This window comes from Benincasa hispida, chromosome 3 (assembly GCF_027475165.1).
Source record: "Benincasa hispida cultivar pf3 chromosome 3, pf3_genome.v1.1, whole genome shotgun sequence".
NCBI lineage: Eukaryota > Viridiplantae > Streptophyta > Magnoliopsida > Cucurbitales > Cucurbitaceae > Benincasa > Benincasa hispida.
Window position 1 is genome coordinate 23,188,979 of NC_143480.1, and position 15,303 is coordinate 23,204,281.

General features: G+C 37.8%; 2 protein-coding genes across 2 annotated transcripts; both read left to right on the forward strand.

Annotated features, from left to right (window-relative positions):
* Window positions 1–1,249: 1,249 nt before the first annotated feature.
* On the forward strand, window positions 1,250–12,402 carry DG1 (Tetratricopeptide repeat (TPR)-like superfamily protein). The gene is made up of 9 exons (XM_039025858.2): window positions 1,250–1,937; window positions 2,013–2,204; window positions 8,192–8,273; window positions 8,367–8,558; window positions 8,828–8,941; window positions 10,206–10,299; window positions 10,385–10,542; window positions 10,909–11,340; window positions 11,559–12,402. The coding sequence occupies exons 1-9, from the start codon at window positions 1,360–1,362 to the stop codon at window positions 12,312–12,314; spliced, it is 2,598 nt and encodes an 865-aa protein (XP_038881786.1). The 5' UTR covers window positions 1,250–1,359; the 3' UTR covers window positions 12,315–12,402.
* Window positions 12,403–13,738: 1,336 nt separating this feature from the next.
* Window positions 13,739–14,863, forward strand: LOC120073861 (Ribosomal protein L12/ ATP-dependent Clp protease adaptor protein ClpS family protein). The gene has a single exon (XM_039026749.2). It carries the CDS (start codon window positions 13,911–13,913, stop codon window positions 14,415–14,417), a length of 507 nt encoding a protein of 168 aa, XP_038882677.1. The 5' UTR covers window positions 13,739–13,910; the 3' UTR covers window positions 14,418–14,863.
* The last annotated feature ends 440 nt before the right edge of the window (window positions 14,864–15,303 follow it).

The window sequence follows — 15,303 nt, forward strand, 5'->3', positions numbered from 1 at the left end:
ACATGTCAAGACGGACAGTAAGTATCACAAAAAGGTGGTATTTATTGTCTTCACGCCTCCTTCCGGGTGAAATAGGTAAATTTGGGAGGGATGTGACAATGTGAGTGAGGACAAAGCATGCTAAAAGGACCAGTATTGGTTTGTGGGGATAGTCTTCAGCCTTGGAAGCAAAGAGGATTACATGTCAGGTTGCAGGGGATGCAGGGGAATGCTTGGGTAAATAAGGTATCGAATTCGGATTTCAAATCATGATCCGAATCCTGGGCCTAGGGTGTTACACATATGAACTCCACATATATGTGAACTCCACAGATATATGAACTCCATACATCCTATCTCAACTCAGCATCCCAAACGGTCCCTATATTCTCAACCAAAATGTTAAAAGTTGGCCCCTGGATAAATATTTGGTTTTTGAAAATTTAAAACCTCCTCTTAATTTCTTACAATAGTTTGCATTTTTATTAAGTAAAAGAGTTGAATTCTTAGACAAATTCCTAAAAAAAAAAGTTTAAAAAAATTAAATTTCTTAGTTTTCAAATTTTGGTTTGATTTTTAAAAATATTGGTAAGAAGTAGATAATAAAACAAGAAATTTAGAGGTGGAAAAGGTGTTTATAGGCTTAATCTTTTAAAAAATATAAACAAAAAATCAAATGGTTATCAAACAAAATCCAAATTTTCGTATTGAACTAAATAAAAAAGGCTCCCTAACACTTATTGAACACACAATAAAAAAAGTTCAGGAGTTAAATTGATAGTTTAACAAACTTTTTAATCCAATAACATTTGGAGTGAAAATTCAAAATTTTTTACACTTAAAAGAGTTTAGATGCCACATATCCTAGACAATTGGGGTATACCGACATAATTTAACCAATTTTAAATTATAAAATTAATATATAATAAATTATAGATAAAATTATAAGTTTAGACATTGAACTTTGAAGTTTGTTACTATTTATCTTTGAATTTATAAAAGTGTTTAAAATATCTCTAAATTTTAAAATTTGTATTAAATTGATCTTGATGCCTTCAAAATAATTTAGCTACTAATTATAAATTTGAATTTTATGTCTAATGAAACTCTAAAATTTTAATTTTGAGTTAAAACGAGGAGTGAATTTAAGAAGTATATCAAAATTTAAGAGCTAAATTTACGATCGGGGTAGACACAAACTTAGAAGTAGAAGTATAGCTTTAACATGTATTTTTAACCCATTTAGATTTTTCGTGAGACTAAATATCCAGAGGACGCTTGTGCTCTTGCGTGCGTGGGGTTCAGTTAGAAGGCATATATAATAAACCAATAGCGCCTTTTTATCCCCAAGCAATTTCTGTGGAATCTTTGCTTCCGGAAATGGAAGCTTTGAGCACAAATTCGCCAATTCCTTCACCCAAGTTTGAACCAGATATCGAGAAAATTAAGCGAACGCTCGTCCACAAGGGTGTTCATCCCACTCCCAGAATCGTCCGCTCTCTCCGCAAGAAAGAAATCCAGAAGTACAATCGCAAACTCAAGCGACTGACCGAACGACAAGCCGATCAGTCGCCACCCCTTTCTGAGTCCCAAAAGCAACTAATCGCCGAGGAAACTCATTTTCTGACGTTGAGAAGCGAGTACAAGGAGTTCTCGAAGGCCATTGAGGCAAAACCAGCCGGTGGCTTGATGGTCGGAAGGCCTTGGGAGAGACTGGAAAGAGTTAACCTTAAAGAACTTACGGGTTTTAGAACGGGATACAATCGGGATAATCTGAAGAAGGAGAGTTTGAGAGAATTGAGGAAGCTGTTTGAGGCTCGTAAGCTCGAGGAATTGCAGTGGGTTTTGGACGACGATGTGGAACTGAAGGAAGAGTGGTTGGAGAGTGAAAATGACCACCGTGACGCCATGGAACGGAGGCGCGGCGATGGAGAGGTTATTCGCTTCCTTGTTGACAGGTTTGTTGTTTATGAACAATTGCCGACGATTTTGAAATTTTCGATAATTTAAGATAGCAATGTTGCTATTTTCAGGCTCAGTTCGAGACCAATTTCCATGAGAGATTGGAAATTCTCAAGGATGATGATACGGTCAGGATTGCAGTTTAATGAAGGTCAACTACTTAAAATTTTGGATGCCCTTGGTGCTAAGGGATGTTGGAAACAGGCATTGTCAGTGGTCGAGTGGGTGTACAATCTTAAAAGTCACAGTCATTCTAAAAGCAGGTAAGTTATTTAATCCACAGTGTATAACATATGTGAACAATTAGAGTGGTGAATGTTGTCTGTTACCTTCTTGGTTGGAAACTTCCTCAAGTTTGATTAATTGCTATTTGTACATGTTTTGATCAATGTATTAGTGTTGGAAATAGGGTTTTTAACCTAGGAGCATTTATGTAATTTTGTAAGACCCCTAGGGCTTCCTACGGTCTATTTATACAGTGAGTCCTTGTGTATTTAATGTATCAGTTTTAATAAGAAAAGATTTTATATCGTGGTTTTTCTCCCTGCACTAGGGTTTCCACGTAATCCTGTTGTTTTCTCTTCCCTCTTCTCTTTTTTAACATGGTATCAGAGTGCGGTGACGAAAACCTAGTTGTTATGGAAGAGAATCAACCTCAATCCTCGTCTATTGATGGGTCTTCAAGTTTCGACATGAGAACGGTAATCCGGGCAGCGGTAAAGGAATGTTTTCAGGACGCCCTACCGGAATTAATATCTACGTTCAGGTACAATCCTTGGAAAATCGTCCTCTGCCAACCGGGTATCACTATTCTGGAACAAGTCAGAATCCGATCGGAGCTGGAGCCGGCCGCGAGGAACCTTCGATTCACGATCGGAGCTATCACCATCAGGGCAGAGTCGGTGGCGGTCACGGCAGATTCGGCGGTCTCGGACGTAAGGAACAAGCTGGCCGCGAGGAGGTGTTGATCGTCGATCGGAATTATCAGGGCAGAGGAAGCAGTATCAGGGGCGAGGAGCAGAGGGGGGAGGATCAAATTAGGGTTAGTATCAGTCTGGAGCAAACCGGACCGGTTCGGGTTGAACCAGGGTAGACCAGCCACCGGTATTTTGATTTTAATTCTGACCCGAACCGATCCGACCCGAGACAAAACGTTGTGTTTCAGTCCGACCCGCGATCCCTTCATTTTAACCTACGATCCGACCCACGACTTGAGAGCTCATCTGTCCGACCCGAAAGCTCTTCTACCCAGTTTTTTGCACCAGCCGATCCACTTTTAGCCAATCCTGCCCGACCCGATAATCCGGCTTCCTTCAATAGTCGAACTGATGGTTTTTTCACATCCAACAACCGAGGTCTCGAGCAACCAGTACCTGTTCCGATAAATTGTGGTACAGCTCGTTACCCAGACGATGTAAGACAACGGTTGGTTTACCTGCAACAGCAGATTTCTGATCTGGATACGATGTTCGGTGCAAATCCTCAACCGGTTTATTCAGAAAATCCGGTAAACTCATTACCTATAGTGCCTAACGTTTCCTACTTATCTGGTTCGATGGGTAATTCTGTAGAATTTATTGTCGGAGAAAAATTAAATGGCTAGAACTATTTTTCTTGGTCTCAATCGATTCGGATGGCCTTGGAAGGGCGCCACAAGTTTGGATATTTGACAGGTGAAATTCCAAAGCCGGCCCCAGGTGATCCATAAGAACGAATTTGGAAAGGAGAAGATTCATTGCTATGTTCTGTCTTGGTGAACAATATAGAACCCCAGATAGGAAGACCGTTACTGTATGCTGCCACAACCAAGGATGTCTGGGAGGTGGCGCAAGATCTATATTCTAAACGACAGAATGCCTCTCGGCTATATACACTCCATAAATAGGTTCATGAATCCAAACAAAAGTCTATGGATGTTACCTCTTATTTTAACAAACTGTTGATGCTGTGGCAGGAAATGGACTTGTGTAGAGAAATTGTCTGGAATTGTCCACAGGATGGGGCCCAATATTTGAAGATTGAGGAAGCAGATCGTGTTTATGTGTTTTTGGCTGGATTAAATCCAAAGTTTGATGGGTTCGTAGTCGGATCTTGGGCCAGGGTCCGATTCCTTCACTTCGAGAAGTCTGTTCTGAAATACGACTGGAAGAAGATCGGTCGTGTGCCATGAATAATACCACCTCAACTACTGATGCAGCTGCTTTTGTTGCCAAGCCGTCCGGTACTGATGATGATAAGAAACCTCCTCCCGTTTGTGAACATTGTAAAAAGCTTTGGCATACGAAGGATCAATGTTGGAAATTACACGGGAAGCCCCCAAATAGCAGACGACGACAGTCTCACGAAAAATCTAATACTAGTCGTGCCCTGGCAAGTGATTCAGTAGATGACCAAATTCAGAAGAAATCTCCTAGTGATGGTAAACACAGTTCAAGTACCGTTGGGGTTAGTGTAATTGCACAGTCAGGTAATTTTCCTTCTTTTGGCCTAATTAGTGTGAATGGTAAAAAATCATGGATTGTGGATTCAGGGGTTACAAATCATCTTACGAGTTCCTCAAAGTTATTTATGTCATATAATCCGTGTGCTGGTAATGAGAGGATTCGAATTGCAGACGGGTCTTTTGCCCCTGTTGCAGGAAAGGGCAATATCTCTCCATTTCATGGTTTAATTCTACGTGATACCTTACATGTGCCTAAAATATCATATAATTTGTTATCTGTCAGTAAACTAACAAGAGATTTGAGGTGTAAGGCGATTTTCTCACCTAATTCAGTTTTATTTCAGGACCTGAAATCGGGTATGACGATTGGCACTGCCCGGCACAATAGGGGACTCTACTTCCTTTCTGACGAGGCTTCCTCTAGGAATGATCACCAATCAGGGTTTATGTCTTTAAATTTCTCTGTTTCTGAAAATGATGTTATGTTATGGCATTTTCGCTTAGGACATCCGGATTTTCAATATATGAAATACTTATTTCCTCATTTATTTCGTAATGCTAGTACTTCTTCTTTTAATTGTGATGTTTGTATTCGTGTCAAGCAACATCGTGTTTCTTTTCATTCTCAGCCTTATAAACCCTCGAGTCCTTTTTCTCTTGTTCATAGTGATGTATGGGGTCCTTCATCGGTTACTACTTCCACGGGAAAACGGTGGTTTGTCACGTTTATAGATGATCACACCCGTCTCACCTGGATTTTCCTGCTCACTGATAAATCTGAAGTGTCCTCTGTTTTCCAACAGTTTTACACAACTGTCGAAACTCAATTTAAAACAAAGATTGGGATTTTAAGAAGTGATAATGGGCGAGAGTTCTTTAATGCCTCTTTCAGAGAATTTCTCGACTCTAAAGGTATTGTTCACCAGAGTTCGTGTGCTTACAATTCACAACAAAATGGAGTAGTTGAGCGTAAAAATTGACATCTGGTTGAAGTAGCCCGATCTCTTATGTTATCCGCCACCCTTCCGTCATACCTTTGGGGAGATGCAGTTCTTACTGCTGCTCATCTCATTAATCGGATGCCCTCTCGTATTCTTAATCTTCATACCCCTTTAGAGTTGCTTAAAGAGTCTTTTCCTACTACTCGGTTGATCTCTGATGTTTCTCTTTGGGTTTTTGGTTGTGTCGCGTTTGTTCACTCCCATGGTCCAAACTGCACAAAATTTTCTCCTCATGCTCAGAAGTGTCTTTGTTGGATATTCACTCCATCAACGTGGATATAAGTGCTATCATCCGTCATCTCGAAAGTACTATGTCTCTATGGATGTCACCTTTCTTGAGGATCAGTCGTTCTTTCCCGTTAGTCATCTTCAGGGGGAGAACATAAATGAAGAAGAGACTAACTGGTCCTCTTATGCTATTTCTTTAGAGTCAGCGCCTATTCAAACCTTGTCTAAACCTAATCTTGATCATGATAGTCTGGTTCTTCCTACCAATGAAGTTCCTTGGAAAACGTACTACAGGAAGAATCTCAGGAAGGAAGCAGTGTCACCTGTTGAACCAGAACTGTCAGTTCCAGTGCAGGAGTCAGACCTGTCATCAGGTCCAGGTACGTGTATTCCTAATGATGTTGATTTATGTATGGAGGATGATGAAGGCAGGCATGACAAGGGGGAAGGAAGCAGTGATACTAAGAGAGTAATAGAAAGGGAAACTGTAGATGATGGAATGATCGAAGTTACGGAGGATGAAATAGTCCGTGCTAATGATGATGTGGAAGTTACTACTGAAGTTTCTGATACACAGATAGTAAATCATGATGAGAAGCTTGAAGAGGTGAAAGAACGTGATGTGCGTCACTTGATCTTCCTATAGCCCTGAGGAAAGGTACCTGTTCATGTACTAAATATCCTATGCATAGTTACATGACGTATAGTAATCTGATATCCGAGTTCAAGGCTTTTACTACTAGTTTGGACACTGAAGTGGTTCCAGATAACATAAGTGTTGCAATGAAAAAACCAGAATGGCGCTGCTCTTATGGAAGAAATAAGAGCTCTGGAAAAGAATAAAACCTGGGAACTGGTGACTTTGCCTGAAGGGCACAAAACAGTAGGATGTAAATGGGTGTTTACTATAAAGTACAAGTCAGATGGGACAATTGACCGATACAAGGCTAGACTTATTGCAAAAGGTTTCACCCAAACATATGGAGTGGATTATTCTGAGACGTTTTCACCTGTGGCTAAACTTAACACGATCCGAGTGCTTCTGTCAGTAGCTGTGAATAAAGATTGGCCCCTACACCAACTTGATGTTAAAAATGCTTTTTTGAACGGGGAACTTGAGGAGGAAGTCTATATGAGTCCCCCCTCCCGGGTTTGAGAGTCAATTTAAAAATAAAGTGTGTAGATTGAGGAAATCACTATACGGACTGAAACAGTCTCCAAGGGCCTGGTTTGACAGGTTCACGACGTTTGTGAAAGCACAGGGATATGTTCAAGGACATTTCGATCACTCTTTTTGTAAGAAGATCAACATCAGGGAAAATTGTTGTTCTTATTGTCTATGTTGATGATATTGTTTTATCTGGGGATGATGATGTAGAAGTCACAAGGCTAAAAACAGAGATGGCTAAAGAATTTGAAATTAAAAACCTCGGGAAGCTAAGATACTTTCTGGGAATGGAAGTGGCTCGCTCAAAAAAGGGTATATCAGTTTCTCAACAAAAATATATACTGGACTTGCTAAAGGAAACAGGTATGACTGGGTGTAAACCTGTTGACACGCCAGTAGAATACAATGCAAAAATCGGTGATAAGCATGATGGAATTCCTGTTAATAAAGAAAGGTATCGGCGGTTAGTTGGGAAGTTGATATGCTTGTCTCACACAAGACCAGATATTTCTTATGCAGTAAGTGTTGTGAGTCAGTTCATGCAAGCTCCTTGTGAAGATCATATGCTAGCAATTGAACGTATTCTTCGGTATTTGAAAGGAACTCCTGGTAAAGGTCTAATGTTCAGGAAAACTGATAAACGATCTGTTGAAGCTTACACTGATTCTGACTGGGCAGGGTCTGTTGTTGACAGAAGATCTATGTCTGGATATTGTACATTTGTCTGGGGAAATCTAGTCACCTGAAGAAGTAAAAAACAAGGAGTTGTTGCTAGAAGTAGTGCTGAGGAAGAGTATCGGGCCATGAGTCTAGGAATTTGTGAAGAAATCTGGTTGAAGAAAGTATTATCAGATCTCCAGCAAGATAATGAGCTTCCAATGAAATTATTTTGTGATAATAAATCTGCCATCAGTATTGCAAACAACCCAGTTCAACATGACAGAACTAAACACATGGAGATAGACAGACACTACATTAAGGAGAGGTTGGACAGTGGAAACGTATGCATCCCTTATATTTCTTCGAATCAACAAGTTGCTAATGTTCTTACAAAAGGGTTATTGAGACAAAATTTTAATTATTGTGTAAGCAAGTTGGGACTTGTTGATATCTATGCACCAACTTGAGGGGGAGTGTTGGAAATAGGGTTTTTAACCTAGGGGCATTTATGTAATTGTGCAAGACCCCTAGGGCTTTCTACTGTCTATTTATACAGTGAGTCCCTATGTATTTAGTGTATCAGTTTTAATAAGAAAAGACTTTATATCGTGGTTTTTCTCCCTGCACTAGGGTTTCCACGTAATCCTGTTGTTTTCTCTTCCCTCTTCTCTTTTTTAACAATTAGTTATTTTTCAGTTCACTCATGAAGTACGCGTTTTTCTGTTGTTAAAAAACTTGTGCCTTTTGCAGGTTTGTCTACACAAAGCTTTTAGCTGTTCTTGGGATGTCGAGGAAACCTCAGGAAGCCCTTCAGATATTTCATTTGATGAGGGTAATGTTATAGTGCCTTTGTTCTTTCATATTCCAAAAGTATTTTTCAATGTGTGAGTGATGTTGTTAGATATGTTATAGCTACCTTATTCAGGGAGATGGCCAGATATATCCTGACATGGCTGCATATCACAGTATAGCTGTTACGCTAGGTCAAGCTGGTCTCTTGAAACAATTGCTGAAAGTTGTTGAATGCATGAGGCAGCAACCGTCTAGAAAAGTTAGAAACAAGTGCCGCAAATCTTGGGATCCTGCAGTTGAACCCGACCTTGTTGTATACAATGCTGTAAGAGATCATATTTATGTAGCATCTTGACACGTCCTTATATTTTTCAGTAATGTGTTTTTTAGTATGGTGAAAGTACTTGTAATCTCCATTCTATCTCCTATAATATACTGTCACGTAGATTGGCTCATTTCTTAGAAATTCGGAGTGTTCAAAGGAATGCTAAAATAATTCATGTGACATGAACTACAAGTAGTGCTACCTTCTTTTTTCATTATTCAGTCATTGTACTAGTAGAAATTATTGATCCCCTCCAAAATTGTTGCTAGATTTTGAACGCATGCATTCCCACCCTTGAGTGGAAAGGTGTCTACTGGGTGTTCACACAATTGAGAAAGAGTGGTCTGAGACCTAATGGGGCAACATACGGACTTTCTATGGAGGTACTTGCTGTATCCTATTTCTTGAATTAAACTTCCTGGTTTTTTTTTTTTTTTGTGTGTGTGTGTGTGTGTGTGTGTGTAATGGAGTGTGCTCATGGTGGTGCCTCATTGAAATTATGAATGAAGACCGTGAGGTTAATACCAAAAAAGAGCTGTCTCTCTCCATGATACTTGCACACACATGCACTTTGATTCAAAGTTATTGTTTCGAGATTGGGTGGTATTGTTTTTTGTATCTGCACTCTATGCTTTGCCTATTTACGTTCTTGCACTAAACGACTATGTTAGAGATCTGGAAAATATAAATTTTGACTTCTCTCTTATTGGATTCAAACTGGATGAAAATATCAATTCTAATAGGAATATCTGGGGTGAATCCTTTCACTCTATCTTTTGTAAAACTTCCACAAGACTGTTCAAAATGCTGTCCCATGCCTTATGTCTATACTCATAGGTTTCTCATAAAAATGGAAGGGGGAAAAGAAGGATGGTGAAGGTAAAGGGTTGTGACAAACCTGTAGGAGACATAGCTTTGTACAACATTGATGGACTTCAATTTGCTGAGAAATCCTTCACCATCTTTTTGCAACTCTTCTTATAATAAGTTTAGAGCTATCCTTCACAGTCATTTATTGAACTCAAGTATCATTCTTTCAACAATGCATCAGTGAGTTGTGATCGGGTTGGACAAGCTTGTACCTCAGTTGCTCACTTCTTACAACAAAATGAGGATAGGTAGGTTATCCATCCAATGCTAGCTGCTTGACCTTGATCTTCAAAAAAGGGAGAGGAGAAGGGATCATTATCCACTTTTTATGTAGTTTTTTTTATAGGTATTCTTCATGCACCATTGAAAAGATGAGGGTCACATTGGATAGGAATGATGAAAGTGCATTAGTAGCCTTATTCTCGAACCATGTTTATATTGAATCTAAAAATCATATTTAAGCAGTATAATTCACCTCTAATGCTCCGCATTAACTAACCACTACAACAATTATTTGAATCATCGCTCTTGGACATATATAATAGCATATTATTTATTATATTTTTGCCCTTTTTGCTATTCTGCGCTGATAATTTGTTAGACTCTCCATGATATTCTTGGAATGTTCCCAGTAAGCTGTAGGATTGATGTTTTATTTATTTCTTTCAATAAGAGGCAACTTGTCTGATGTTTTTAGTGGGGGAAAACATGTTACTTGATATTTCTCCGTCTTTGAGATATTTATGTTCAAGGCTTACTATACATGATTGTTGAAAGGTTATGCTGAAATCTGGAAAGTATGAGCAACTTCACAAGCTTTTTACAAAATTGAAGAAGAGCGGAGAAACTCTAAAGGCAAACACTTACAGAGGTAGTTTCATTTGCATGTCTTCTACTAATGGTTGTTGTCTGGATTGTTGACTTAATATATCTCTGACTCTGACTTGGGACTGTAGTTCTTGTCAAAGCTTTTTGGGAGGAAGGAAATGTCAATGGAGCTATTGAGGCAGTCAGGGATATGGAACAAAGAGGAGTAGTTGGATCTGCCAGTGTCTATTATGAACTAGCTTGTTGTCTGTGCTACAATGGGAGGTGGCAAGATGCATTAGTAGAGGTAGGTTCCTCGTCAATATATATATATATATATCTTATTTAGCATATAACTTATAAGGACCTTTGTCTAGGACTAGGATCATATCTTTATTTAGATCTATAATCTCCATATCCTGACTTCAGTAAATTTAAGTTCAACCTACAATGATGATTTTCTTTTCTTTTTTCTTCCTCTTCATGATTCTGGCAATCAATCTTTCCAAAAGGGTTGCGGCAATGTTTATAACAAGTCGAAACTTAGGTGTTATATGCATTCGAATTTTATGAAAAAAAAATATCATCACATTCATGATCGTGTAGCAACACAACCTTGATTGTAACAATAGCAGGTAGGAAGTTCTGTTCTCATTATTAAATGTGACTGCAGGTGGAAAAAATGAAAACACTGTCACACATGAAACCTTTGGTGGTGACCTTCACTGGCATGATCTTATCTTCCTTCGATGGTGGACATATAGATGATTGTATATCTATTTTCGAGTACATGAAGCAAAAATGTGCGCCAAATATAGGGACCATAAATAGCATGCTTAAAGTTTATGGCCGAAATGATATGTTTTTAAAAGCTAAAGATTTATTTGAAGAAATAAAGAGAAAAGCTGATTGTTCCTCCCACAGTAGTGCTGTTCCTTCTTTAGTTCCAGATGAGTATACGTATGGCTCAATGCTTGAGGCAGCTGCTAGTGCACTCCAATGGGAATATTTTGAGAATGTATACAGGGAAATGGCTCTGTCGGGATACCGGCTTGATCAGAGTAAACATGCAAGGCTACTTGTGGAAGCATCCAGAGCTGGGAAGGTAAAAACCATTTTTCTTTCATTTATCTAGATTCTAGAACCTTTAGCCAGTATGAAATGCAACTCGGTTCTTGAAAACTGCATGCTAGCAGAATCCTTCCAGTGTTTGGTTATTTCTTGACATCCATCTTTTAATTTTATATGCCCCTTTATTTGTAGTGAAGTTAGTCCTAAATAGATGGGCACCTGAACTAATATGCTGAAGTCTATCTATTTCAGTGGTATCTATTGGATCATGCATTTGACTCAATCTTGGAAGCTGGACAGATTCCTCATCCACTGTTGTTCACAGAAATGATATTGCACCTTACAACTCAAGATAACTATGAGCAGGCTGTCACCTTAGTGAGAACCATGGGATATGCTCCATTTCAAGTGAGTGAAAGGCAATGGACAGAACTTTTTGAAGGGAACAGGGACAGAATTTGTTGGAAAAACTTGAAAAAACTATTGGATGCTCTTGGCAACTGTGATGCATCAGAAGCCACGGTCTCGAACTTGTCGAGGTCATTGCAGTCTCTTTGCAAACTAGGCATACCAGAGAACACCTCCCAGTCTGTAGCTTGTGACCATGATGTAACCGATGGATTACAACTTCCTGGTTCTGAAAACACGGAGAATATGAAGCTTCACCCAGATCGCGTCACTGATTGTTGTGATGAGTCATTGGATATCATTCCTGTTAACCATGCAAGCTTGAACATGAAGGTCAAGAGTGACTCAGAGGTGTCCCCTTGGTCACAGAGTAGTTCTGAAGGTGTTTTAGGTACTGACCAATTTTCAGATCGTTCCATCAATGAGCTCTCGACTATTGATTTGTGTGATGACAGCGAAGATGATGAGGAAGGACTTAACATGTTACTTGATGGATTTGATGATTCTTATGATTCAAACTTGCCTTCTGTCAATGAAATACTGAAAACCTGGAAAGAGGAGAGGAAAACCGATGGGTTATTTCTCCACCCTCTGAATTAGTACACTTTAGTAATGTCTTGTTATGTGTCTGTATATAGTACATATTTACACAATTTGCATAATCATAGCTTTAAATCGTTGCATTTCACTATCATGTTGAGGCGGCCTTTTTTCATAACGCAAGCAAAGGATGTTTTACTGGGAAACAACCTCTCAATAAGTGTTCAAATTTTTATGACGTGTCACTTTAAGTCGGAAGATAATACGTTGGATTTAGTAAATTTATATCTGATGTATAAAGTTATAAGACGAAGTTTGTTGATAATTGTAAAAAGTAGATTAAGAAAGAAAATGAAGTTATTTGATAATTATAAAAAGTGAAAATAGGAAATGTGAAATGTAGGAAAAAATAGAATATGAAATTACCCAGTGTACAAACTTGAATAATGTTTAATATTAAAGTTAAGTTGTTTATACAAACTTAAGAAGTTGGTGGGTCAAATGATTCCAAGGTTCAATTTTAGTGTCTTGAAATAATTTTGAAGATATTTTAACATGAAAATTTATCTTAATATAGTGAATTGTTTTGCTTTATCTATACTAACGTGTTGTTAGATGATATAATATTAAATTTACCTTTAAACATCAATTTAAACTTTTGAGTCAATTGATGATTTAACATGTATTTTTAAAGAATAGAAATCAATTATAAATTTTATTTAAAGTACACGGTTTAAATTTAGCCGTTTGAAAGTATTAAAATAAATTGAAAAATACTAAAATAAATTGATTAAAATTACCATGTAGTTATTTTAAAGGGCAAATATCAATTTATATCTCTAAATTTTGGGGATTGCATCCATTTAAACGCTAAAAAGTTGTATTAATTTAAACCTTAAACTTTGGAGTTGTAGAAATTTAAACCTTGAACTTTGAAATTTGTATTAATTTAACAAACTAATAATTATATCAATTTAAGCCTTAAACTTTCATAAGCATATCAATTTAAACCATGACCTTTCATAAATATATCAATTTAAACCCTAAACATTCACAAATGTATCCAAATAAAATATAATAGACTGTTTAAGTTGATACAATTATGAAAGTTTAAAATTTAAATTGATACACTTATAAAAGTTCGAGGTTTAAATTGATACCATTATTAGTTTTGAGTTTAAATTGATACCATCCTCAAAGTTTAGAGTTTAAATTAATACATTTATTAATTTAAGGTTTAAATTGATACAACACCTAAAGTTCAAGAGAATAAATTGATATTTGCCCTATTTTAAATGATAAAACTACTTAAAATATTTTTAAATATTGTGCCATATTTATAAATAAGTTTTTATTTGGTTGTATTTGAAAACCATCCTATTACAATAACCAAAAGTGAATATGAACCAAAATTGTGTGAGATTCTGTCAAAGGGTAACGTGGACTTTTTGCCTATCTTTGGACTATTACTCAAATTGTTGATATTGTAGACAAATTTCAAAATGTCAAGTAGTTTTGAGGGTCACTGTTGGACGGGGAAACCCTAATCCTAATGAATTCAGACACCTGTAGGACGTCGGTGCTTCAATGAAAGACGATTTTCTGTGACTTGCGAATATTATCGACGGTGTCCGCCAGAAACCCTAATTCATCGAAATGCCATCGATTGCCTCCAAACTTCCGGCCAAAGCGTTAGTGAGACTTCTCACTGTCGCTCCAAGACCGTTGCTAGTTCGCTCCCTCAGCACCGTATCCAAGGAACGCACCCAGAAACTCGAGAGGATCGCCGATGAGCTCCTCGACCTCACTAAAATCGAACGACACGACTACGCCATCCTCTTCCGGTTGAAAATGGGTTTAAACAAGTACGGGCCTGCAGTTTCTGGGCTAAGCGCACCAGGTTCAGCCGCCGCCGGATCTGCCTCTGCCGAAGCAAAAGAGGCTGAGAAAACCGTTTTTGATATAAAGCTCGAGAAATTTGATGCGGCGGCGAAGATCAAGATCATAAAGGAGGTAAGGACGTTCACTGATTTGGGTTTGAAGGAGGCTAAGGATTTGGTGGAGAAGGTGCCGGTGGTGCTCAAGAAGGGAGTAACGAAAGATCAAGGAAACCCAATTATTGAAAAGCTAAAGGAATTGGGAGCTACTGCGGTACTGGAATGACTTTTTTTTCTCCGTCATTTCATATGTTCTTTTTGGAGTAAAATAATGCTGCCCTTGTTTGAGGACTAACGAAAATTTTTCAAAGAGCCAAGATTTATGAAGATTACAATTCAAAATCATATTGTTGCTTGACTTGAGATTCAAAGTACATTTGGTTTTTTTCCCTTTGGCATTTCTCCTCCGGATTTTCTATGAGAATCAGTTTCATTCTGACGTTCTTAGGCGGACCTGAAGAATTTAGCAAATCTATAATCCCCATGTAAACGAAGAGCACGAATCTGTTCTAAAAGCTCTTCATTTCTCTCTACTCATGTGACATGTGTGATATACGAAAAATCTCTACTTTTAGTTTAGCAAAATTTCCTTGAGATGCGGGAAAAGCTATATGTATTTTGTTCTTTCCTGAGATTCTTGAAGAACAATGAAACAGTTTTCATTCCGCTGCTTCTCTTGTGGCCTTGATTTGTTGGCGAAAAGTTGTGAAAGAATTGATCTACGGCTATCATTTTGTTGTATAATGGGTTGATCAGACGCTGAGGCATCCTTGGTCCCTGATTATTATTTAGGGAAAACATGCAAGGTCTCATTTGAAACTCAAGTTGATAAGGGGTTTCTATATCTTCTTTATCTGAATATCGCCCTAATAAAAACAGACCATAATTAAGGATAATTGTTTTAAATGATAAAATTGTTAAAAACATTTTTAAATATAATAAAATGTATTAGTGATAGACTGCGATGTTATTATTATAGTCTATCAACTGATATTTTGTTATATGAGTAAATAAGTTAGTTCATTTTAAAGAATTTTTAGTTAATTAATATTAATAAAATTTTCTCTTTTATCTTCCTTCACAAATGGATTGGAGACCCTTCAAAAGAATGT